The sequence below is a fragment of the Anomaloglossus baeobatrachus genome, chromosome 5 (genome assembly GCF_048569485.1).
Source record: "Anomaloglossus baeobatrachus isolate aAnoBae1 chromosome 5, aAnoBae1.hap1, whole genome shotgun sequence".
Lineage (NCBI taxonomy): Eukaryota > Metazoa > Chordata > Amphibia > Anura > Aromobatidae > Anomaloglossus > Anomaloglossus baeobatrachus.
Window position 1 is genome coordinate 51,412,932 of NC_134357.1, and position 26,120 is coordinate 51,439,051.

Here is a 26,120-nt window from a genome sequence, read left to right on the forward strand (position 1 = left end):
CTGCGCACTCCCAAACGTGCTCCATCCGCCATGCTGCGCACTCCCAAACGTGCTCCATGCGCCATGCTGTGCACTCCCAAACGTGCTCCATCCCCCATGCTGCGCACCCCCCATCGTGCTCCATCCCCCATGCTGCACCAGCATCAGCCTCTCTACCCGCAGCATCAGCCTCTCTGCCCGCAGCATCAGCCTCTCTCCTCCCAGCATCAGCCTCTCTACCCGCAGCATCAGCCTCTCTCATCCCAGCATCAGCCTCTCTCATCCCAGCATCAGCCTCTCTCCCCCAGCATCAGCCTCTCTCCTCCCAGCATCAGCCTCTCTCCTCCCAGCATCAGCCTCTCTCCTCCCAGCATCAGCCTCTCTCATCCCAGCATCAGCCTCTCTCATCCCAGCATCAGCCTCTCTCATCCCAGCATCAGCCTCTCCGTCCCCAGCATCAGCCTCTCTGTCCCCAGCATCAGACTCTCTCATCCCAGCATCAGCCTCTCTCCTCCCAGCATCAGCCTCTCTGTCCCCAGCATCAGACTCTCTCATCCCAGCATCAGCCTCTCTCCTCCCAGCATCAGCCTCTCTGTCCCCAGCATCGGCTTCTCTCCTCCCAGCATCAGCCTCTCTGTCCCCAGCATCAGCCTCTCTCATCCCAGCATCAGCCTCTCTCATCCCAGCATCAGCCTCTCTCATCCCAGCATCAGCCTCTCTGATCCCAGCATTAGCCTCTCCGTCCCCAGCATCAGCCTCTCTGTCCCCAGCATCAGCCTCTCTCCTCCCAGCATCAGCCTCTCTGTCCCCAGCATCAGCCTCTCTCATCCCAGCATCAGCCTCTCTGTCCCCAGCATCAGCCTCTCTCCTCCCAGCATCAGCCTCTCTGTCCCCAGCATCAGCCTCTCTCCTCCCAGCATCAGCCTCTCTGTCCCCAGCATCAGCCTCTCTCATCCCAGCATCAGCCTCTCTCATCCCAGCATCAGCCTCTCTCATCCCAGCATCAGCCTCTCCGTCCCCAGCATCAGCCTCTCCGTCCCCAGCATCAGCCTCTCTGTCCCCAGCATCAGCCTCTCTCCTCCCAGCATCAGCCTCTCTGTCCCCAGCATCAGCCTCTCTCATCCCAGCATCAGCCTCTCTCCTCCCAGCATCAGCCTCTCTGTCCCCAGCATCAGCCTTTCTCATCCCAGCATCAGCCTCTCTCATCCCAGCATCAGCCTCTCTCCTCCCAGTATCAGCCTTTTCTGTCCCCAGCTGATGCCTTTTCGGTCCCCAGCATCAGCCTCTCTCCTCCCAGCCTACCCCAGCCTCAGCCTCCCCCAGCATCAGCCTCTCTTCTCTCAGCCTCCCCATCCCAGCCTTCCCCAGGATCAGCCTCTCTCCTCCCAGCCTCCTCCAGCACGCCGTGCTCCTCTGCCGACACTCACAGATCCGATCGCATACAGTCACACACACCCACACACACCCGATCGCATACACTCACACACACCCGATCGCATACACTCACACACACCCGATCGCATACACTCACACACACACACACATTGACGATATTGCACATACGCGCTCATACTCACAACATCCGGAGATACCACATGCTTCTGGCCATGTGATCCTCCGGCAGGTCCTGGAAGCTCACAGCACAATATCGCCGCCGAGAAGCAAGCGATATCCCAGGATGTTGTGAGTATGTGGATGCGATGTGATGTGTGTGAGAGTGTGTGTGTGTGTGTGTGTGTGTGTGCTGTTATGTGTGTGCGTGTGTGTATTTTTCGCCGCTGCAGGACCTTGATGCGCTGGCAACTATGCTACCATGGTTACCAGCGCATCTCGTCCCCCGCTCGCACGGGAGCCCACACCAGCATACGCCGGCCAGCCCCAGCAATGCCAGGGTATGTGTCGGCTGGTTTGGCGGCGTACGCTGATGTGGGCTCCCAGGGGTACAGTACTCACCTGGTAGTCGTAGCTCCGTGACCGTGTCGGTTCGGGGAATGCGGGGGGGGCGTGGCCAGAGCTAGCGTGCATTGCGTGAGGGGGGCGGGGCGTGGCCGAGTTGCCAATGCCTGCAGGGTGCCGGGGCGAGAGGCCAATCTGTGGGGGGGGCGGAGCCTGGGCGAGCGGCCGGCCAATCCGTGTGGGGGCGCAGCCTGGGCGAGGGCCAATCCGTGCGGGAGGGCGGGGCCATGGCGAGCCCAGCGGCCAATCAGCTTTGTGTCACCGTAAGGACACAATTTTGGAGCAAGACAGACAGACAGACAGACAGAATAAGGCAATTTATATATATATATATATATATATATATATATATACAGTATATATATAAAAAAATATTATATTATTAAATAAATAATACGAAATAATATTATATTATGAATATTTTATATATATATATATATATATATATATATATATACTGTATATTAGATTATCAAATATTTAAAATAAGGTTATTGTATTATCATACGTATGTGCTTTTTATGCAATTTTTTTCATTTCCCTTACCTTAAGGGTGCTTTACACGCTGCAACATCGCTAGCGTTTGCTAGCGATGTCGCGAGCGATAGCACCCGCCCCCCGTCGGTGCGATATGCATTATCGCTACAGCAGCGTCACACGCACATACCTGTTCTGCGGGGAGGTGCGTTCGGCATTACAGCGACGTCACAAAACGGCGGTCCAATAGAAAAGGAGGGGCGGAGATGAGCGGCCGGAACATGCCGCCCACCTCTTTCCTTCCTCATTGCCGGTGGAGACAGGTAAGGAGATGTTCGTCGCTCCTGCGGTGTCACAGATAGCGATGTGTGGTGCCGCAGGAACGACGAACAACCAGCGGCATGCACCACCGATATTATGAAAAGGAGCGACGTGTCAACGATCAACGATTTTTGATGGTTTTGCGAATGTTGATCGTCGCTCCTTGCTGTCACACGCTGCAATGCCGCTAACGACGTGACCCCGACGACCCGACGATATATTGATAGCGATGTCGCAGCGTGTAAAGCACCCTTTAGTCCTAATCCTAACCCTAGATCTAATCCTAGTCCTAGACCTAACCAGTCCTAACTCACAGTAGTACAGTGTCCTTTTCATCACTGCCTATGCAGAGCGCAATAGTCGAGATGAGTTTGACATTGGCTGCTGCTCTCTGCATAGCTAACGTTTAAGATGACGAACCTCACATTATACTGATAATTGCCTATGCAGAGCACTGCAGCTGATGACAAACTAGTCTGGGGCGCCAACCAACATATCAAAGCAGAGCCTGGCATCTCTACTCCGCTAGTTCACTTCCTCTGGATCAACATGTTAGGCTACAGGTTGAACTAGATAGACTTAGGCGGGCTTTGCACACTACGACATCGCAGGTGCGATGTCGGTGGGGTCAAATCGAAAGTGACGCACATCCGGCGTCACTTGCGATGTCGTAGTGTGTAAATCCTAGATGATACGATGAACGAGCGCAAAATCGTCGTCATCGTATCATCGCTGCAGCCTCCGACATTTCCATAATGCCGGGGGAGCGACAGGTACGATGTAGTTCCTCGTTCCTGCGGCCGCACACATCGCTGTGTGTGAAGCCGCAGGAGCGAGGAACTTCACCTTACCTGCCTCCCGGCTGCAATGAGAAGGACGGAGGTGGGCGGGATGTTTACATCCTGCTCATCTCCGCCCCTCCACTTCAATTGGCCGCCTGCCGTGTGACGTCACTGTGACGCCGCACGACCCGCCCCCTAAGGAAGGAGGCGGGTCGCCGGCCAGAGGGACGTCGCACGGCAGGTATGTGCGTGTAAAGCTGCCGTAGCGATAATAATCGCTACAGCAGCTTTCACTATATATCGAACGTGCGACGGGGGCGGGACTATCGCTGCAGCATCGGTAACACATTGTTACCGATGTCACAGCGTGCAAAGCCCGCCTTAGAGTCTCCCTTCAACCTTAAAAACTATGAAACTATGAAACTATGAAACTGCTCCCGCGCTGCATCAAGATGAAATGGAAAGGGTGGAATTTTGCATCCCCATAAAACGTTTGCTGCTGTCCTCCCTTTTTAACATGTTACACCACTTTTAATAAATATAATGGCTTTGTCTATTGTGTAAGAGAAAAAGGAACGATTTCATAGGGGGCTGACACTATGTATAATGACCATCTGTGTGCAGTGCTTCGGAATATGTTACCAGTTTATAAACAACAGGAAAGTTATATATTGTCATGTTTTGCTGTCTTTACTTTTCCCACAGGCACCTACAGTATCTTCTTCTTGAAGGAAATCCAATAAAAGCGCTTCCTATAGAGCTTGGTAAGTGAAGGATTTTGTGCTACAGTGCCTTGCGAAAGTATTGCGCCCCCTTGAATTTTTCAACCGTTTCCCACATTTCAGGCTTCAAACATAAAGATAAACATTTTAATGTTCTGGTGAAGAATCAACAAGTGGACACAATTGTGAAGATGAACGAAATTTATTGCTTATTTTAAATTTTTTTAAAACATAACTGAAAATTGGGGCGTGCAATATTATTCGTCCCCTTTAAGTTAATACTTTGTAGCGCCACCTTTTGATGTGATTACAGCTGCAGTCGCTTGGGGTATGTGTCTATCAGTTTTGCACATGGAGAGACTGAAATTCTTGCCCATTCTTCCTTTGTAAACAGCTGGAGCTCAGTGAGGTTGGATGGAGGCATTTGTGAACAGCAGTTTTCAGCTCTTTCCACAGATTCTCTATTGGGTTCAGGTCTGGACTGTGACTTTTCCATTATAACACCTGGATACGGTTATTTGTGAACCATTTCATTGTAGATTTTGTTTTATGTTTGGGATCATTGTCTTGTTGGAAGACAAATCTCCGTCCCAGTCTCAGGTCTTTTGCAGACTCCAACAGGTTTTCTTCAAGAATGGTCCTGTATTTGGCTCCATCCAACTTCCTATCAATTTTAACCATCTTCCCTGTCCCTGCTGAAGAAAAGCAGGCCCAAACCAGGATGCTGTCACCACCATGTTTGACAGTGGGGATGGTGTGTTCAGGGTGATGAGCTGTGTTGCTTTTATGCCAAACATATCGTTTGGCATTGTTCCCAAATAGTTTGATTTTGGTTTCATCTGACCAGAGCACCTTCTTCCACATGTTTGGTGTCTCCCAGGTGGCTTGTGGCAAACTTTAAATGACACTTTTTATGGGGATATCGTTGAGAAATGGCTTTCTCCTTGCCACTCTTCCATAAAGGCCAGATTTGTGCAGTGTACGACTGATTGTTGTCCTATGGACAGACTCTCCCACCTCAGCTGTAGATCTCTGCAGTTCATCCAGAGTGATCATGGGCCTCTTGGCTGCATCTCTGATCAGTCTCCTCCTTGTTTGAGATGACAGTTTGGATGGACGGCCGGGTCTTGGTAGATTTGCAGTGGTATGATACTCCTTCCATTTCAATATGATCGCTTGCACAGTGCTCCTTGGGATGTTTAAAGTTTTGGAAATCTTTTTATAACCAAATCCGGCTTTAAACTTCTTCACAACAGTATCACGGACCTGCCTGTTGTGCTCCTTGGTCTTCATGATGCTCTCTGCGCTTTACACAGAACACTGAGACTATCACAGAGCAGGTGCATTTATACGGAGACTTGATTACACACAGGGGCTTATATTTATCATGATCAGTCATTTAGGACAACATTGGATCATTCAGAGATCCTCAATGAACTTCTGGAGTGAGTTTGCTGCACTGAAAGTAAAGGGGATGAATAATATTGCACGCCACAATTTTCAGTTATTTATTTTTTTTAAAAAATTTAAAATAAGCAATAAATTTCGTTTAACTTCACAATTGTGTCCCACTTGTTGTTGATTCTTCACATTAACATTTTTTACCTTTATGTTTGAAGCCTGAAATGTGGGAAAAGGTTGTAAAATTCAAGTGGGCCGAATACTTTCGCAAGGCACTGTATATACTGTATATCATACTTATGTTTGTGACTCTAGGTGTCAAGTATTCTCCCTGTATTTAAACTTTTACTTTTGGATATTATTAGTACCCTACCATTTCACATTGGATTTTCATGTGGTGTATGTAGTGTCCCATTTGTACTTGGCCTTTTTCTTTTTCTCCTCCCTATGCACTCAGCAGGGATCTGATATTTCCAGACTCATTAAGGTTGCTCATGAATATAATCAATTAATTTATCAATACAATGTTAAAATATCTATTTTTCCCTCTTAATTGTGTCCTTTTGTTAGTGTATGTAGGACGCTTGTACCAACGTGGCCTGGAGTAACTGCTTTTTTGGCTTGGAGTTAATAATACACGGACTAATGAAATGTAATCCTAAAACATGATTACAATATTATATTTTCTATACATATCGTCTATGACCTATTTTTATCCATCAGGTTAAGATTAAAATAAAGTGGATTTCCCGTAATCTTGCAGCTCGGTGTTGTGGTTGGCGTACGCTCTTCTTCAGGTGTTATTGATTTTGACACTGATTTGATTGCAGAAGGATAATGATTTAATCACCGAGTTCCTTTCTAATAATTTGCATATTTTAGCACAAGATATTGTTTACTCTTTTAGACTAACAACTAAAGCAGGTCGAAAAAATAGAGCAGTATTTTGTCATCAGCATCAGTGCACGCACGGGGAGGTGTAAAAGTGTTAACTCCATAATGCACCTCTCTATGGCGGAATCTCGTACACTCGGGGAGAATATATTCTGTATTCTGGTTACTACTACACTTTACTCATGTCAAGTATAAATATATAAAATACTAAATTTTCAATTTTTATGAAAAATCTGGCCCAATCCGTTACTATTATTTTAGGGTTATATACACATAAGGGTGCTTTACACACTGCGACATCGCTAGCGATTGCTAGCGATCTTGTGAGCATTAGCTCCAGCCCCCGTCGTTCGTGCGACATGTGGTGATCGCTGCCGTAGCGAACAATATCGCTACGGCAGCGTCACACGCACATACCTGTTCAGCGACATCGCTGTTGCTGCCGAACAATCCCTCCTTCAAGGGGGAGGTGCGTTCGACGTCACTGCGGCGTCACAAAACGGCTGTCCAATAGAAGAGGAGGGGATGAGATGAGCGGCCGGAACATGCCGCCCACCTCCTTCCTTCCTCCTTTCCGGTGGACGCAGGTAAGGTGATGCTCGTCATTCCTGCGGTGTCACACACAGCGATGTGTGGTGCCGCAGGAACGACGAACAACCAGCGGCATGCACCACCAACGATATTATGAAAAGGAGCGACGTGTCAACGATCAATGATTTTTGCCGTTTTTGCGATCGTTGATTGTTGCTCCTAGCTGTCGCACGCTGCGATATAAACAACATCTGAACAAGTGGGGGAAATTTTTGGTGGTCACATCCGATCACCATAACCCCTATATAGGACAACAAGGGTAATAAATCCCCGGTAGAGACTCCATAAATATCAAAAGACCAAAAGAGAACGAGTCACAAACACTACCTTAATGCAAATGAGTATACAAAGTTTATTAATCAGTTGTATAAAAAACACACAGATTAAAAAGGTTCAAAAGAGTGCTGGGAGGATACAAAAGGAAAGGAACTGCACACCTATGCTGAATATGTGTATAAGCACATAAAGTACTGGCTGGGACCCTGTGTCACACAATGATAACTCTCAGAATGGCTCTAAGACTGCAATAATTACCATATAAACCAAGTGGAGTGCAACGTAGTGCAAAAATACTAGGCAGAGAGATGGTACAAAAAGTGCCCAATGCACATGCACTAAGCTAGACTGAAGTAAGGAAGGGGAGAGAATTCGCCCCTAGCACAATGAAAATAACCAAGGGGATTGCAGGTCAGAAAAAATAAACAAGGACACATACCCATTATAGCCAGATCAGCAAAGGTGAGGTGCAGCTCCACAGACCCCAACGCGTTTCGCAAGGGCTTCTTCACTGGGGGTCGCAATGAGTGGTGTGTTTCCCAGGGTATAAATACCCGCAAAACAGCTGATCTGAATCCAGGCGGTAGCGACACACTTGGTGGCGCATGCGCAGTCGGCCCGAGTGAGTCGACCGGAAACTGCGTCAGCACTCCAGCGACAGGGTCCGGGAGGGAAAACCCCTTCAAACGTCATGTCCGGCCCGTCACTAAGTGGAGGCGTCAGCAGTAACCAGGCAACGCAGACCGAGCGCGCATGCGCACTGTGTCACCGACACCCGGAGACAGTTCCACAGAGATCATCATGGGAAGGTCGCATTCATAGGGAATGCAGACCAACACCATGATGGGAAGGTCAGTAACAGAGGGCATAGACAACATCAGCCACAGCTTAATACAATGAGAAAAACAGTTACATATATAAATGCGCAGAAATGTACAGACGTAACATATATCATTAGATATCCAAATAAGGAAAAATACATATGACATTAACATAAATAGAAAGCAGATATCAGACATCGGGCTGATGTTCGTCCATGGTCCCACAAGAAAAATATAGTTTTCATAATCCATGATCAGGTATGCATAGAATATGCTAACGACGCCGGATGTGCGTCACTAACGACGTGACCCCGACGATATATCATTAGCGATGTCGCAGCGTGTAAAGCACCCTATAGAATTATCAAATGATACTGTCCTTGGTGTCCAGTGGAGACAACTAATTTCTAACGTTAATATTAATATTATTATTAAATATTTCCTGTTGCCTAGTGGATAGGAGATTGGTGGTCACCATGGATAAAATTAGGTCATATTCTGTGGTGCCCAGAATAAGATAAGGGGCCCTTTGCACACTACGACATCGCAAGCCGATGCTGTGATGCCGAGCGCAATAGTCCCCGCCCCCGTCGCAGCTGCGATATCATGGTGATAGCTGCTGTAGCGAACATTATCGCTACGGCAGCTTCACACGCACTTATCTGCCCTGCGACGTCGCTCTGGCCGGCGACCCGCCTCCTTCCTAAGGGAGCGGGTCGTGCGGCGTCACACGGCAGGCGGCCAATAGAAGCGGAGGGGTGGAGATAAGCGGGATGTAAACATCCCGCCCACCTCTCTCCTTCCGCATTGCAGACGGGACGCAGGTAAGGAGATGTTCCTCACTCCTGCTGCTTCATACACAGCGATGTGTGCTGCCACAGGAACGAGGAACAACATTGTACTGTCGCAGCAGCCAAAATAATGAAAATGACCGACACTACACAGCTCATACGATACCAACGCTTTTGTGCTCGGTAATCGTAGTTAAAACGATTTACACACTACGATGTCGAGAGCGACGCCGGAAGTGTGTCACTTTCGATTTGACCCCACCGACATCGCACCTGCGATGTCGTAGTGTGCAAAGGGCCCCTGACACTCTCAATCATAAAAGGGGTCAAATTCTGCAGCAGGATGGTGCTTCAACTCATACATCCATCTCTACAACAAAGTTCCTCCTGGCAAAGAGGATCAACGTGCTCAAGGACTGGCCAGCCCAGTCACCAGACATGAACATCATTGAGCATGTTTGAGGTAGGGTGAAAGAGGAAGCTTGGAAGACAAAACCAAAGAATCTAGATGAACTCTGGGAGGCATGTAAGACTGCATTCTTTGCTATTCCTGATGACTTCATCAATAAATTGTATGAATCATTGTTGAACCGCATGGATGCCGTCCTTCAAGCTCATGGAAGTCACACAAAATATTAAATATGGCTCTAATAGCACCACAACTTCAGTCACCAATGTTATGCAACAAATCTTTGTATTAGAAGTTAATTATTTGTTTGAATTTCACATTACTTTCTGTGGGCGACAAAACTTTTGTCTTGCCAAAATCTGACCTTTCTGTGTTCATTAAATGATCAATATTTCAGCTTTGCGGCAACTTTATTTTCATAACCTAAACCAAATTTGGGAGGGTTTCAGCTTTCAGAAGAGTAATTTATAAAACCAATGGATGAATTTAAAGTCAGGTTATAAGCTTTTATTTACATCACATGGATAAGCGACAGAACTTCTGTCAGGGAGTGTATAAAGTTGTAAGCTTATTGTATTCCCTCTGTGTACAGTAAGTATATATGTTGGGCTAGAGTATACTGTAATCCCTGGCATCTAGAGGGAATGATATGTTATATTCTCTGGGTCCAGAGGGGATAAGGATGTAAGCCTATTATATTCGCTCTGTGTACAGTAAGTTTATATGTTGGGATGGAGTATACTGTAACCCCTGGTATCTAGAGGGAATGATAGTAGGTTCTGTAGTGTTTTTGGAAGAAAGCAGCTCTGTTCTGTGCAGCCCCTTTAAAAACTTTCTGCACACAAATGTCTCCGCTGCTGCATTTTAGTAGATTTCCCTTTAAATAAACAAAAGAAAGAAAAAACAATTTCCCATTTCCCTTGTATAAACCTGATTATACACATTGTGCTGCATGTACTGTACCCGGTGAACCGAGCCCCCGATCTCCAGTACGGTACGCCCACCGATGGGGGGCTGCGGCTTTATTCTGTTCTGTTAGTAAGCAGCGAGCAGAGGTTAAATTAACACCAGCTTTTTGTTTTAATCCTGCTAAGTACTTCTAAACTTCCATAAAACCATTAATAGATCTTTTCCAGTTCCATCTGCTGAGCCGTGACTCTGATGGCTGTGGTATCCCACTTTTTTTTTCTCCACGTCGTAACAGTTAAGATTAATTGCAGCCATTTTCTGTGCTGCTGAGCATGAATGTTTGCTAATGCATTCTGGCAATTGTATTACACAGTACTTTGCTTATATAGACAGTCGCCCAAATGTATTTCATACTGTGACAACATTATATTGGTTTTTTTTTTTACTTTGGCACTTTATGAAAACTTGCAAAGATTTACGGAATGAAATGGGTTTTAGCGCCAGCACTGTGAATTGGCTGCTTAGACAGGACGAGGGCTGGAGGTTAGTAGCGATAGGTGTAAAGTATCTTTCCAGGACTGGTATAGGTAATACTAAAAACATAAAAGGTAAGTTTTCCAGGACTGGTATAGGTAATACTAAAAACATAAAAGGTAAGTTTTCCAGTACTAGTATAGGTAATACTAAAAACATAAAAGGTAAGTTTTCCAGGACTAGTATAGGTAATACTAAAAACATAAAAGGTAAGTTTTCCAGGACTAGTATAGGTAATACTAAAACCATAAAAGGTAAGTATTCCAGGACTGGTATAGGTAATACTAAAAACATAAAAGGTAAGTTTTCCAGGACTAGTATAGGTAATACTAAAACCATAAAAGGTAAGTTTTCCAGGACTAGTATAGGTAATACTAAAAACATAAAAGGTAAGTTTTCCAGTACTAGTATAGGTAATACTAAAAACATAAAAGGTAAGTTTTCCATGACTAGTATAGGTAATACTAAAAACATAAAGGGTAAGTTTTCCAGGACTAGTATAGGTAATACTAAAAACATAAAAGGTAAGTTTTCCAGGACTGATATAGGTAATATTAAAAACATAAAGGGTAAGTTTTCCAGGACTAGTATAGGTAATACTAAAAACATAAAAGGTAAGTTTTCCAGTACTAGTATAGGTAATACTAAAAACATAAAAGGTAAGTTTTCCAGTACTAGTATAGGTAATACTAAAAACATAAAAGGTAAGTTTTCCATGACTAGTATAGGTAATACTAAAACCATAAAGGGTAAGTTTTCCAGGACTAGTACTAGTATAGGTAATACTAAAAACATAAAAGGTAAGTTTTCCAGGACTGATATAGGTAATATTAAAAACATAAAGGGTAAGTTTTCCAGGATTGGTATAGGTAATACTAAAAACATAAAAGGTAAGTTTTCCAGGACTAGTATAGGTAATACTAAAAACATAAAAGATAAGTTTTCCAGGACTGCTATAGGTAATACTAAAAACATAAAAGGTAAGTTTTCCAGGATTGGTTGTTTATAGGGGATAAATATCAGATGGGTGAGGGTCTGACACCCTGGACTCCCCCCGATCAGCTGGTTGCAGCTCTCATTGCAGACAGATATACACAGTATCTGGTGGAGAAACATCACAGCGCCATTCTCTGTCTAGTGGCCATTTTTGGTACTGCAGCTGCTATTAAATTGGATGCAGTATCCAAGAATGGCCGCTAGACAGTGTATGGAGCGCTCCCAGGACAGGATGCTGTATATCAATGGGATACAAGAGGAGGTGGGGGGAGAGCAATTTTCAGTGATAATGCAGAATTTTTGTGTGCCATTTTGGCTACTAGGTTCCTCTTGCTCTTCAGTTTTGTGCTGCCGTTACATACGACTTCATACTAAGCCATCAGATTTGCACAGTTATATGCCAGGCCAAGGCTATGTTCACATTATGTTAATTTTCATGATATAATGAAGCGTTGTATTTTTCTTTTTTAGCCAGACATACAGTAGCAGCATACATTACTATCCTGCTATATCCAGCTAGGATATAGGCACATTTAAAAGGTTATTCCAATCTCCAAGATGCTATCCCAATATGTAGTAGGTGTAATAATAATAATACTATTAGAAAATATAAATGTAGTATAGTTCTCCTGATATAGTCATGTCTCTCACCTCATGTGCAGGGCATTGTAGCTTAGGTATCCATGGTTACAACCACAAGCAACTTACTGTCACTATATGAGTGGATGTAATCGTGGATCCTAAGCTGCAATGCCCTGCAAATGAGGTAAGAGACATGGCTATATCAGAAGAACTATATTACATTTCTAATTGGAGGGATTTGCTAATAATATTATTATGTCTTCTTCATATTTGAGATGGGAATACCCCGTTAAGTACAAAAGTATGACTTTGACCCAGTTAAATAGGCCACTAAACTCCCTTAAAGTGGCTGTTGGAATTTTAGCAGAAATGGTTGGTTTATTCCAGACAGAGCGCCGTTCTCGCGCCCGAGCTGTGACTGGGACCGGGCTTAGTCCTGCAGGACTGTAGATATGACTTAGTTATCTGTAGATCCTGTTGTTCTCGGTGGTTACCACTTTTATCATACTTCCGTTTTAGACACTCTTTTATGGTTACCAGTTAGAAGAGGGGTGACCACCTCCAGATCTTCATCTCGAGGCCAGAGTAGAGAGCGTATAAAGAGCATCTCTCCCACCGGAGGACCTGTCCTGTCCTGCATTACATAGGCAAAACAAGTGTGTGACCAGGCACATATGCAATGCTGACTCTGCCATAGTGTGGTGCTGCATGGAAAGTGAATACTTCATTTTGGCCCACTGACATCTCATTCAGAGTTTGTACTTTCAGATTCTCCTATTTTAATCCTGATTAATGCTGCATACACACACCCGAGCGCCATAGTCCGAGTACAGATGGCGATGCATGGACCGGCTACTGGTCTCCTGACCTGATCTTGACGGCTTCATATAAGCCTATGAGGGTCACATCGGGAGTCCCACGGTCAGTCCGGAAATCACAGAGTGGGGCACATCGCTGTGTGTCTTAAGCCTAAGATACATGTCTGGATTTATTTTTTTTTGCAGGGAACTTGTCTACACTTAAAGCCTTAAATTTAAGACACTGTCCTCTCCAGTTTCCACCAGAAGATATTGTTCACAAAGGACTTGCATCCATATTATCTTTTCTACGGAACTGTAAGAAAGAGGATCATGAATTTGTGGCATCAGGTAAGATGAAATTACACTTACTAAGCTCTATATTATTATTATTATTTATTATTGTATGACTTTGTAGTGCTATTTATTCCATGGCTCTTTACAAGTGAAAAGGGATTTACAAATTAAGGACAGATACAATAATCATGACCAATATAAGGCAGAGACTGGCACAGGAGGAGAGAAGAGCCTGCCCACAAAGGGCTCACAGTCTATAGGGGATGGGTGAGGATACAGTAGGTGAGGGTGGAGATGGTCATTCAGCAGTAGACTGAGGGTTAATGCAGGTTGTAGGCTTGTTGAAAGAGCTGGGTCTTTAGGTTCCTTTTGAAGGTTTCCACGGTAGGTGAGAGTCTGATATGCTGAGGTAGAGCGTTCCAGAGTATGGGGGAGGCACGGGAGAAATCTTGTATGCGATTGTGGGAAGAGGAGATACGAGGGGAGTAGAGAAGGAGATCTTGTGAGGATCGGAGGTTACGTGCAGGTAAGTACCTGGAGACCAGGTCACAGTTGTATGGAGGAGACAGGTTGTGGATGGCTTTGTAGGTCATGGTTAGGGTTTTGAACTGGATTTGTTGGGTAATGGGAAGCCAGTGATGGGCTTGGCAGAGAGGACAGGTTGGGGGGCAGGTAGAATAGTCAGCATAGTTTAGAATAAATTGTAGGGGTGCGAGAGTGTTAGAAGAGAGGCCACAGTCAGAGGGTTGCAGTAGTCCAGGTGGGAGATAATGAGGGCATGCACTAGAGCTTTTGCAGCTTCTTGGTTAAGGAATGTACGGATCTGGGAAATATTTTTGAGTAGAGTCGAGATTTGCTCCAAGGCAGCGAGCACGTGAGACTGGGGAGAGTGAGCAGCCATCAGTTTTGATGGATATGTCAGGTGGGGGGTAGAGTGAAGAGGAGGAAAGATAATGAATTCTGTATAGTGGTCGTATATACTTTAATAATACATGTAAAGTACACATGATCAATGTTCTTGTTGCCTCTATAGGGTTCTGATCTACAAACTTGATACAATTGATGTTTCTACTATATGATAATATCAGATGTAATAGTGTGTACAGGAATATTCCTTTAGTCTGTATTCACAGCGGTCAGTTTTGGTGATTTGGTGAGATGACCCAGGAGGTCCATTCCAACTCTAATATTCTATGATTCTATGATTTTTTTTGTCACATATTTTGTGAAGATGGAAAATGTGGAACTTTAATTTAATGAGTATTTCATTAGGGTCTATGCACGTGGCACAATCCACATACAGAGACCTTGTACTGCAGTACTTGATGGATGGGCACCATGACTATTTGTGCCTCCTAGAAATGAGTCCATAAATTCATAAGTTCCTGGTCCAGTAGTCAAATCAGTGCTCCGTAGCCGCTGGACAACGACCTGCTGGCCTCTGCCATTCCTCTTTTGATTAGTTGGCCTGACACAACGTTATGTGTCCCAATCTCCCCACAAAGATGACATTGCCCCAGGTAGGTTCTTTAAAAAAGAACCGCAGTTCCTGCAGGTAGGAGGTGGTTCAAAGAGTCCTGTAAATAGATTCACTCATCTGTAATGCCTCCATATCACTATAGTCTCTCTTAGAAGCAATGCAACAAGATTTTCATGTAAACTGCAAGAACCGGTCACCAGACAGTGTCTGTATGTATCCAATTTAGGTTTACTTACCTCTCGTGAATTTAACATGAAGTGCAGAGTGCACATTACCACCAACTCCCCAAATATAAAGCAACACCAATAAATGGCATAACAGCAGCCAATATGGATATGGATGTGAAAATTCACAATTTTTGAAGTCGGTGCTAGATTTCCCACGAGATGTTTGCCTGTCAAAGCAAAAAGGGCATGCTACCAGCAAGGACACCGTCTTAATGCCCCAGTCCAGCATCTTGGTGCATGATTTACATATCACCTAACTATTTTATAACGTCTTTTTATCCTGTATAGTGAAATAGCTAACTTTAAAAGGGGCACAATAAGACCAAGGTATTGGTTTAATTTTTTTAACTCTACAGTCCCTAACAGAAGTTCTGTCGCTTATCCATGTTATGTAAATAAAAGCTTATAACCGGACTTTAAATTCATCCATTGGTTTCATAAATTACTCTTTTGAAAGCTGAAACCCTCCCAAATTTGGTTTAGGTTATAAAAATAAAGTTGCTGCAAAGCTGAAATATTGATCATTTAATGAACACAGAAAGGTCAGATTTTGGCAAGACAAAAGTTTTGTCACCTTGTCATATAATTGCACCCAATCCTAGTTTACATCCTCACCTGTGCTCACTAAATGATCGGTTAATTAGTGGGTGTGTATAAAAAGAAACCCAGCACCCCAGACCTTCAGTTGAACTGCAACTTGACCAAAGCCTTGATTATCAAGAGGCTGAAGGCCAGATCCACTGCAGAGGTGGCTGGCAAGTACAAAGAATTAAAAAAGATTTGAAGAGAATGCAGATGTTTTTGACAAGCCCAGGTCCGGCAGACCCCGCAAGACAACTGCTCAGGAGGAACGCTTGTTGGTTAGAAAATCCAAAGCCAGCCCCTCTTCCACTGCAGCAGAGCTCCAAAAGGCCTGGTCACCTCAAGTCCCTGTGTCAACTAGAACAGTTTGTAGGATTCTGTCTTGAAATGGCCTCCATGGTTGAATCAGTGCCCAGAAGCCAGCACTAAATAAAAGCAACTTTATCTTTTAAGATGCATTACAAAGTTGCGTGAATAAATGATTTATTAAATAAAAATTAAAAGATGGTTACTCTTTGAGGAAGTGGTCAGAGGGGCCGGGCAGACTATAAGACCCAGGGAGTTTTTCGGAAGTTTTGTTTTCTTGGTATGAAGTTTGTTCTATAGAAAAATACTGTACATCTTTGTCTTTACTATACTCTAACCATACCTTATACAAACCGTGATACTTCTATTATTATTACCATTGAATGAAGACAACACTTTCACCTTTCCATCCACCAGAATTCCCTGCTATCGAGAAGCTGAATCTGAAAGAACTGAAGTCCAGCATGGATCTCTCCAGCGACTGGTCAAACAATGAAGAAATGGAGCGCTTCGAGATGCTAAAGCATAAAATAGAAGAGATGGTTCAGAATGAGCCCCTTAACTGCTATAGAAAACCACAGAACATGCGAGAACCAGTAAAGGGAACTGGGTGGAAATTTCTGACTGAATCAAGGTAAACCTAACCTACAATCCTGAAGTAACATCAAGACTATAAAACCAGAGGAATCAAGTTTTGGCATAAGTCTCAGGTCACTTGGAACATAGGAGATACCTATAATACTTATCTTTTGGTTTTTGACATGGGGTGTTGGTACCGTGTTTTCCTGAAAATAAGACACTGTACAGTATTATATATTTTTTTGTCCCGGAAAAAGTGCTAGGGCTTATTTTTGGGTAGGGCTGATTCTTGGGGAAACACGGTTGGGGGTAAAATTTACCCCTCAAGAAATGCAGATCCCCCTTCCTAGGACAGTTATACTTACCAGACCCCGGGTATCTGCTTGGCTCCCAGGTCCTCCTGTGATCTTCGGTGTGCGCTCCCAGCAGGTATGCTCCACGCTGCCACCCCTGCTTTTGGCCGACACACTCACATACATCAGATCGCACACACAAACACACAATCACACATCAGATTGCACACACTCACCATATCCAGCAATATCGATTGCTTCAGGCAGAGAATTGTAGGATGCAGTGCAGAGGTGCGCGAGGACCTGTAGGTGGAACGCATAAAGGACCTGCAGCTAAACCGCATTGCTCGCGCTCCACTGCACTGCGTCCCAGGTCCTTATGATGACCAGAAGGAATCGATATCGCTGGATGTGGGGAGTGTGTGTGCAATCTGATGTGTGATTGTGTGTGTGTGTGTGCGCACAATCTGATGTGTGTGGGTGTGCGATCTGATGTGTGTGCGATCTGATGTGTGTGGGTGTGCGATCTGATGTGTGTGCGATCTGATGTGTGTATGGGTGTGCGATCTGATTTGTGGCTGGGTGTGCGATCTGATGTGTGTGGGTGTGCGATCTGATGTATGTGGGTGTGCGATCTGATGTATGTGGGTGTGCGATCTGATGTGTGTGTGCGCGCACAATCTGATGTGTGCGATCTGATGCGTGTCGGTGTGGATTCCACTGCAGGTCCTCCCATTCGGCGTCTGGTGAGTATGATTGCGGGGTCTTCTTTCTTCTCTCTTTTGAGGGTGTGCACTTTCGATAATGAAGTGTCCTGCAGTATTTTTTAACTTTTTTAGCTGCATGGACACTTCATTATTGCACTGCGACTAGGGCTTATTTTGGGGGTAGGACTTATATTTAAGCCTTTCTCTGAAAATGCTGAAAATTCCTGCTAGGGCTTATTTTCAGGGGAAACACGTTAGTATCAGACTGGGACATCAGTGGCCCAGTAGTAACATTGACTCTGTGGGACCACTGATCAACTACGTGCAAACATTACATTTACAAATTTACCCATACGTCTATATAATAATGTACTTGGTAGTTTGATGAGCTGCCTCCTTTTTCTCTACACAGTAAAACTAGTGTATCGTGCCAACTACTGATTGTGTTGGTGGTAGTAAGTAATGTACCACTGCAAAGGGGTCCACCAGAGGATTCTCCAGTCCCCCGGTGGGCCAGTCCAAACCTGGGTGTTGGTGACTGCGGCTTGATCCTCTCAGTTATAAGACATAAGGGCAATTTAGGCTATGTGCGCACTAGAAATGTGAAGTTTCTCAAGAAAATTTCTTAAGAAACTTCTGGGAGTGAAAGATTTCCGGACCTCCGGAAAAAATCCGCACCAAATCCGCATGCGGATTTGCCGCAGAATAGCCGCGATTTTGCCGCGATTTTCCCGCGGATGGTTCCCTGCGGATTTTGCAGGCTGTACTGCCGAAATCCGCAGGGTACCTGCGGAAATAATGGACATGCTCATTTTCTCAAGAAATTTTCTCGAGAAATTCTTCTCAAGGAAATTTCTTGAGAAAAATCCGCAGTGTGCGCACAGCTATTTTTTTTTTTCATAGAATTTGCTGGGAAATGTCTGCACAAAGATTGCAGACATTTCTCAAGAAATTTCTGCGGCAAATCCGCGGGTAAATCCGCGGGTAAAACGGTGTAGTGCGCACAGAGCCTTAGACATCACATTTTTTTCCAGCATGTAATGGCCTCAATTCAATCAGGACCAATCGGAATTGTCAGAATTAGACACGGGTTATATTAAAATTGTGATTGACAAGCAATTAACCATATTTTTTAGTATCATTGCCTGTGTTCACAATGGGATGTTTTATTATAAGCTATTCTGCAAAGTAGTCCATCACTAGAGTAGCCTGCACATTGTTTTTACATAAAGTATAGGATTAACCTTTAATGGTCATGTTGAACTCGTTGTGCCTGGCCTCGTTGTATCGCAGGCTTCACCTTCACCCCTGACACATATTTAGCACTGGGTCATCTGTCGGGATCAATAGTGCAGTGACTGCATAAATCCCAGTAGCATTTCCTTTCTCATCTTTCATTTTGTGGCATGTTAACACATTTCAGGCTATGTCACATTGTTGCAAATGTTGTGTTAGTGTATAAGTATACTGGGCCGTAATGGTGCAATTTCACCTCTCCTCATTGAACTACTGTGCATGCGTTGGAGATGGCGGCCTCAGCATACAGCCCAGGATCCACTCAATGAACGTCCACAATCCCAACCAACACACAGATCAAACACATAGATTAGAAATAAGAGAGCCACAAACACACGTGCCTCCAAGTGGCCCAAACCCAACATCTGTCCTCCCAAAAGTATATCAAAACGCATGGCCCATGCCATCAATCAATGCAACAATGCTGAGAACGTGAACCTCAATCTGCACACTAACCAGACCACAAGGACCTGTAAAGGCTGTAAAGCTTCGAAAAAAATATATATTACCATGGTTTTGCTCATTAAAGTGTTAATTAAAACAGTGGTCGGACCTCCAGTGTTCAGTAATTGGCCCCGATCAGAAGATGCAATATATATCTACAGTGGGAGCTCAACTTTCATTTCTGAACTCCATGGAGTATTAGAAAGAATACAAACCCCTGGCAAAAATGTTGGCCTCCCCTGGCTCTGAGGATGTTCATTCAGTTGTTTACTTTTTTTTTTTTTTTTAAAAAAAAAAAGCAGATCACAGACATGGCACAAAACTAAAGTCATTTCAAATGGCAACTTTCTGGCTTTAAGAAACACGTTTGGTCTTGAAAAGTAACCGTTACTGGCTAGCACATTATGTTTTCATGATTTTTTTTTAGTGTTTCTTAAAGCCAGAAAGTTGCCATTTGAAATGACTTTAGGTTTTGTGCCATGTCTGTGATCTGCTTTTTTTTAAAAAAAGTAAACAACTGAATGATCATCCTCAGAGGCAGGGGAGGCCATCATTTTTTGCCAGGGGTTGTACAAATACCGATAATGCTCTGTTCATCATTACTTGGAATGGTAACATTTTTTGGGATTATTGTCAGAAAATATGAGAATGCACTCAGCTCTTCGGTTAGTAAACTTTAGTTTTTCAGCTCTTTATTAGCTTATTTTGTTCCGTACAATCAGGGCTGCAGCTTGTACATCTCAGTAGCTGTCTGCAGTGCTGGGAATGTAGCTATTATGTCCTCAACCAGCGCATATTTAAGACAGCGCCACTGACGGGTTTCACTAAGTAAATCTGAATTTTATTCTTTTTCGGGGGAAATTTTCTTTTAGACATGCAATGCTTGTAGAAAGAAGAAAATCAGCATCTGACAGACGGGCAGAAGAAAAGGCAAGGCTGGCCAATTTTATTCAGAAACAAAGGTGAGTTATGACTCATGAATGTGTCTCCGTGATAGCAGGAAACTCGTATATTCTCCTCGAGGGCCATTACGGTGAAAGGATGTCGAATTTTTAATTATCCGATCTAGGTGTACCGAGTCATTCCAATTCATGGTCCTCCCATCAATTAGCTGAAAAGACTCTTCCTTTTTGGAGAACTTGTATTATACAGTTGAAACCAGAAATTTCCCTCCACTCTCTATACAGACACATCTGCAGGTTTTTCTCACTATCAGACATGAAATCAGAATAAACCTTTCCCGTTTTAGGTCAATTAGGAACCAAAATTATTTATTTTTACCAAATGCCAGAATAATGAAAGAGAGAATGTTTTAAGGCATTTTTATTACTTTCTGCAAAGTCAAAGGTTTACATACATTTCATTAGTATTTGGTACCATTCCCCTTAAACTGTATGGGTCAAACGTTTTGGATATCCTTCCACAAGCTTCTCACAATAGTTGGTAGGAATTTGGGCCCACTTCTCCTGACAGAACTAGTGTAACTGAGCCATGTTTGTAGGTCGCCTTGCTCGCACCGGCCTTTTCAGCTTTGCCCATAAATTTTTTATAGGATTGAGATCAGGGCTTTGTGATGGTCACTTCAAAACATTGACTTTGTTATACTTAAGCCACTTTGTAACCAGTTTGGCAGTATGCTTCGAGTCATTGTCCATTTGGAAGACCCATTTCCGCCCAAGCTTTAAGTTTTTGGCTGATGTCTTGAGATGTTGCTTCAGTATTGCTACATAATCTTCTTTCCTCATGATGCCATCTATTTTGTGAAGTGCACCAGTCCCTCCTGCAACAAAACAACCCCACAACATGATGCTGCCACCCCTGTTTCACAGTTGGGATGTTGTTCTTAAGGGTACTTTACATGCTGCGATATCGGTACCGATATCACTATCGAGCGTACCCACCCTCGGCGGTTGTGCGACACGGGCAAATCGCTGCCCGTGGTGCACAACCTCGCTTACACCCGTCACACGCACTTACCTGCCATGCGAAGTTGCTCTGGCCGGCGATCTGCCTCCTTTCTAAGGGGCGGTTCGTGCGGCGTCACAGCGACATCACACGGCAGCCATCCAATAGCAGAGGAGGGGCGGAGATGAGCGGGACGTAACATCCCGCCCACCTCCTTTCTTCCTCATTGCCAGTGGACGCAGGTAAGGAGATGTTCGTCGCTCATGCGGTATCACACACAGCGATGTGTTATGCCGCAGAAACGAGGAACAACCTCGCTACTTACCTGACAACGATTTTTGGTAAATGAACGACCTCTCATTTACCAACGATTTTTGTCTCTTTTGCGATCGTTTAAGGTCGCTCCTGCCTGTCATACGATGCAATGTCGCTAACGACGCCGGATGTGTGTCACAAACACCGTGACCCCGACGATATATCGTTAGCGATGTCGCAGCGTGTAAATGGCCCTTTAGGCTTCAAATGTCTCCTTTTTTCCTCCAAACGTAACGATGGTCATTATGGGCAAACAGTTCAATTTTTGTTTCGTCAGACCACATGACATGTCTCCAAATATTAAGGTCTTTGTTCCTGTGTGCATTTGCAGACATTAATCTGGCTTTTTTATGTTTCTTTTGGAGTAATGGCTTCTTCCTGGCAGAGTGGCCTTTCAGCCCATGTTGATACAGTACTCGTTTCACTGCAACTAAAGCATATTCATTTCTGGTACCAAGAACCCATCTCCTTCCTGAGCTTTATGATGGCTGGACATTCCCATCCTGTTTATACTTGCATATAATTGTTTGTACAGATGAACGAGGCACCTTCAGGTATCTGGAAATTGCTCCCAAGGATGAACCAGACTTGTACAAGTCCACAATTCTCTTCCTGAGATCTTGGCTGATTTCTTTTGACTTTCCCATGATGCTACATAGAAACAATGTGTTTCAGGTGTACGTTACAATACATCCACAGGTGTGTCTGTAATTTTCTCTGATGTTGCCAATAAACCTATCAGAAGCTTCCAAAGACATGACATCATCATATGGGCTCTACCATATTGTATAAAGGCATAGTACTCTTAGTGTATGTAAACTTTTCTCTTTGCAGAAAGTAATAAAAATCCCATAAAACATTCTCTCTCTCATTATTCTGGCATTTGGTAAATATAAATAATTTTGGCTCCTAATTGACCTAAAACAGGAAAGGTTTATTCTGATTTCATGTCAAATAGTGAGAAAAACATGCAGATGTGTCATTTTTGAGAGTGTATGTAAACTTCTGATTTCAACAGTATGGACAGTCCAAAGATATATTGAGGATCGTGTAATGCTGTTTCTCTCTGCTGGTATAATTGTAGCAGAATTCAAAGGGTTATTCCCACCCTATAAAGTCGTGACTTTACAATACGCCATTCGTCTCCTGCTCACCCGCCGTGCAGGGAACTTCACCACCGCTCCATCCAGTTGTATGAGGTCAGCTACAGATCTCTGCATATCTGGGTGTCTGAGGATCTCTGCAGGAAAAATATAGAAGGTGATGCAGCACTTTGGGATCTTGTGGGGTGCCCAATTTTTTTCTGTTTAATTAAGTAATGAAAATAAATTCATAATATTGTAAAAAAAAATATATATTTTTTTTTTTGCTTTGTCGCAATTTTCCAAGACCCATAACATTTTTTTCTTTTCAGTTAATGGATGTTATTTTTTTGTGCGGTGAGTTGACATTTTTATTAATATCAATTTTGTGTACATACATGGCTTTGATTGCTTATTACATTTTTTTAAGTGATCGCAAAAATCACAATTCTGGCATATTGATTTTTTAATGTCTGTTTACAGCGTTTACCAAGTTCATTCCATGTTTTAATAGATCAGACCTTTACGAGCGTGACAATACCAAATGTGTTTCTTTTTTTTCCTTCCTTCGTTTTTAATGGGGGTAATTTTTATTGAACTTTTAATGTTTATTGAACTTTTTATATTTTTTTATTTTTTTTTAACAAATTGACTCTTAAAATCCTTTTTTACATAATTTTTTTCCCTTTGTTTTTAATGGGAGGTAAAAAGGGTGATTTAACTTTTTATATTATTTAAAAGAAAATAGACCTTTAAAATCCTTTTTTACATTAAAGGGAACCTGTCACCACTTTTTTGGCGTATAAGCTGCAACCACCACCACCGGGCTCTTATATACAGCGTTCTAACATGCTGTATATAAGAGCCCAGGCCGGGGGTATAACATAAAAAAATACTTTATAATACTTACCTAACGGTCGCTTGGTTGGCCAGATGGGCGTCTCCGTTCTCCGGTGCCGGCGCCACCTCTTTCGGCCATCTTCGTCCTCCTTCTGACTTCTGTGAGCGTCCTACATCATACACACTCGCCGGTCCTGCGCAGGCGCACTACAATACTTTGATCTGCCCTGCTCAGGACCCGAATGCTGGCGAGTGTGGATGACGTCGGACGCATCATGCACCGCGGCTAGAGAAGAAGGAGGACGAAGATGGCCAAAAGAGGTGGCGCCAGCACCGGAGAACGGAGACGCCTATCTGGCCAACCAAGCGACCGTTAGGTGAGTATTATAAAGTGTTTTTTATGTTGTCACAGCGGCCTGGGCTCTTATATACAGCATGTTAGAATGCTAGAAAAAAAAAACCAAAGAGAAAAATTGTATGACAAAATACCCTGACTATAAATAAATAAATTGCAAGTGCTTAATAACAGGGTACTTAGTATATACATTTTTGCAAAAAGGTAAGAAGCTGTCCCACCTCGTCACGGTGTAGCCATCTGAGACATTCCCTAACGAACTAAAGTTAAAAACATTTTATATACCTAACTTGTGTCATGTCAAAACTCCAATGTGAATGGTAACAAGTGGTCAGCTGGGTCCCAGTCTAAATACACAGCAAAGTGGGAAGCAGATTGATTGCCCAGTCTCAGTATAAGGAGGGCTGTACCCCATTTTGCATTAAAGCAAGAAAGTAGACAGAAAACATCAAAAAAACTGAGCTGTAACAAATGTTCAGTAAAGATGCAAAGTTGCAAGCATGTGAATGGCAGCCTCAAGACTAGAAACAAAACAAAGAGAAAAATTGTATGACAAATACCCTGACTATAAATAAATTGCAAGTGCTTAATAACAGGGTACTTAGTATATACATTTTTGCTAAAAGGTAAGAAGCTGCCCCACCTCGTCACGGTGTACCCATCTGGGACAGTCCCTAACCTAAAGCAAGAAAGCAGACCCTGTTATTAAGCACTTGCAAATTATTTATTTATTTATAGTAAGGGTATTTTTCATACAATTTTTCTCTTTGTTTTTTTCTTGTCTTGAGGCTGCCATTCACATGCTTGTAATGTTGCATGTTTACTGAACATTTGTTACAGCTCAGTTTTTTTTTGTATTTTCAGCATGTTCGAATGCTGTGTATAAGAGCACGGTGGTGGTGGCTGCAGCTTATACGCCAAAAAAAGTGGTGACAGGTTCCCTTTAATTATTAGTCTCCTTAACCCTAGAACGCATACCTGGGGCCTCGCAGGCCTGCTAGGTCATTTGTTTTCTATGGTAGATTGAATTGCTTGCGCGTTCTAGGGTTAAGGGTACTTGAAAATGAGATTGTTTGATTGCTGAGGCTGCTTTCACATCAGCGGTTTTTTGTCTAAAATACTGCAAACCGCATTTGACCGGATCCTGTGCATTCAAATGCAACTGCAATTCACCGATACGTTATTTAACGGGATCCTTCTACTGGATCCAGCATAGTAACAGACGGTTCACTTGCATGCGTTTGACTGGGTTTTTTTGTCCAAATTTAAGCTGGATCCTTCTTTTTTTTTTTACACCCCCACAAAGGTGTATATATACAGTGCTCGACTGTTCTCTGGACCCCATTTCTTGCTAGTACGCTGTGAGAATATCAGACTATATGGATTTCAATCGGCACTTGGATATGGCCTTTAAGATTTGTCGATTGCAAGCTCGAGCAGTGGAAAAGGACCATATCATAAGATGATGAGGGGTTAGGTCTGGCTTGACCGGATCAGGTGGTGCTAAATAGTCAAAAAACTCCAAGATAATGTAAAGACTATAGCACACATATAGAAGGATTAGAGAAAGTTCTTGGTGGTTTTTCAATGCTTTTTAATAGTGCCAATACAGAAAAAATTCCAAAGAGTATCCTAACGTTTCGACCTGTAATAGGTCTTCCTCAAAGGATTTTATCTAATAGAACAACCTTGTAGAGAACTTTCTCTAATTCTTCTATACATATGAGAAAATGGGCACGGAGATGTCGGTGCTATTGGATGCATCCACTCAATTCACGTCGTCTCACACACGGTGCATTCTGTAGTTTGTACCCAGAGCTCTGCAACCACCCGGAGAAGTTTATGGACTATGTCCGCATGTCCAAGTCCAGTTCCGGCCAGATCCCATCACGGATTTCACAAAACTCCCACAACTCCAACTGTGAAAGATTGAAAATCAAGTAGCACAGCAATGAACAAAATCATGCAAGCTGGGCATTTTTAACCGCACAGTCTGACTAAACTTACATTAAGGTGCAAACTCTGGGGTCGTATGGCAAATGTGATGCAATGTTGATTGTCCAGGGTGTATGTACATTGAGATAAGGTTGTTTGGCTACTTTCTGGGCATGCTCAGTACAGAAAACAGGATCCTGCCTATCAGAATGCGGTGACTTCCGGTACAGCAGGATCTG

At 43.6% G+C, this 26,120-nt stretch overlaps 1 protein-coding gene across 3 annotated transcripts in view; it reads left to right on the forward strand.

The window, feature by feature from the left end:
- Positions 1–26,120, forward strand: part of LRRC27 (leucine rich repeat containing 27) — a 285,705-nt gene that overhangs the window by 233,717 nt on the left and 25,868 nt on the right. For 2 of the 3 annotated variants that reach the window (XM_075348494.1, XM_075348493.1), the window contains exons 4-7: positions 4,221–4,279; positions 13,446–13,589; positions 16,548–16,764; positions 20,322–20,411. In XM_075348494.1, the coding sequence (XP_075204609.1) occupies positions 4,221–4,279; positions 13,446–13,589; positions 16,548–16,764; positions 20,322–20,411 (510 nt within the window). The remainder of the gene's footprint in view (positions 1–4,220; positions 4,280–13,445; positions 13,590–16,547; positions 16,765–20,321; positions 20,412–26,120) is intronic. The other variant, XM_075348495.1, reaches the window with a different exon arrangement.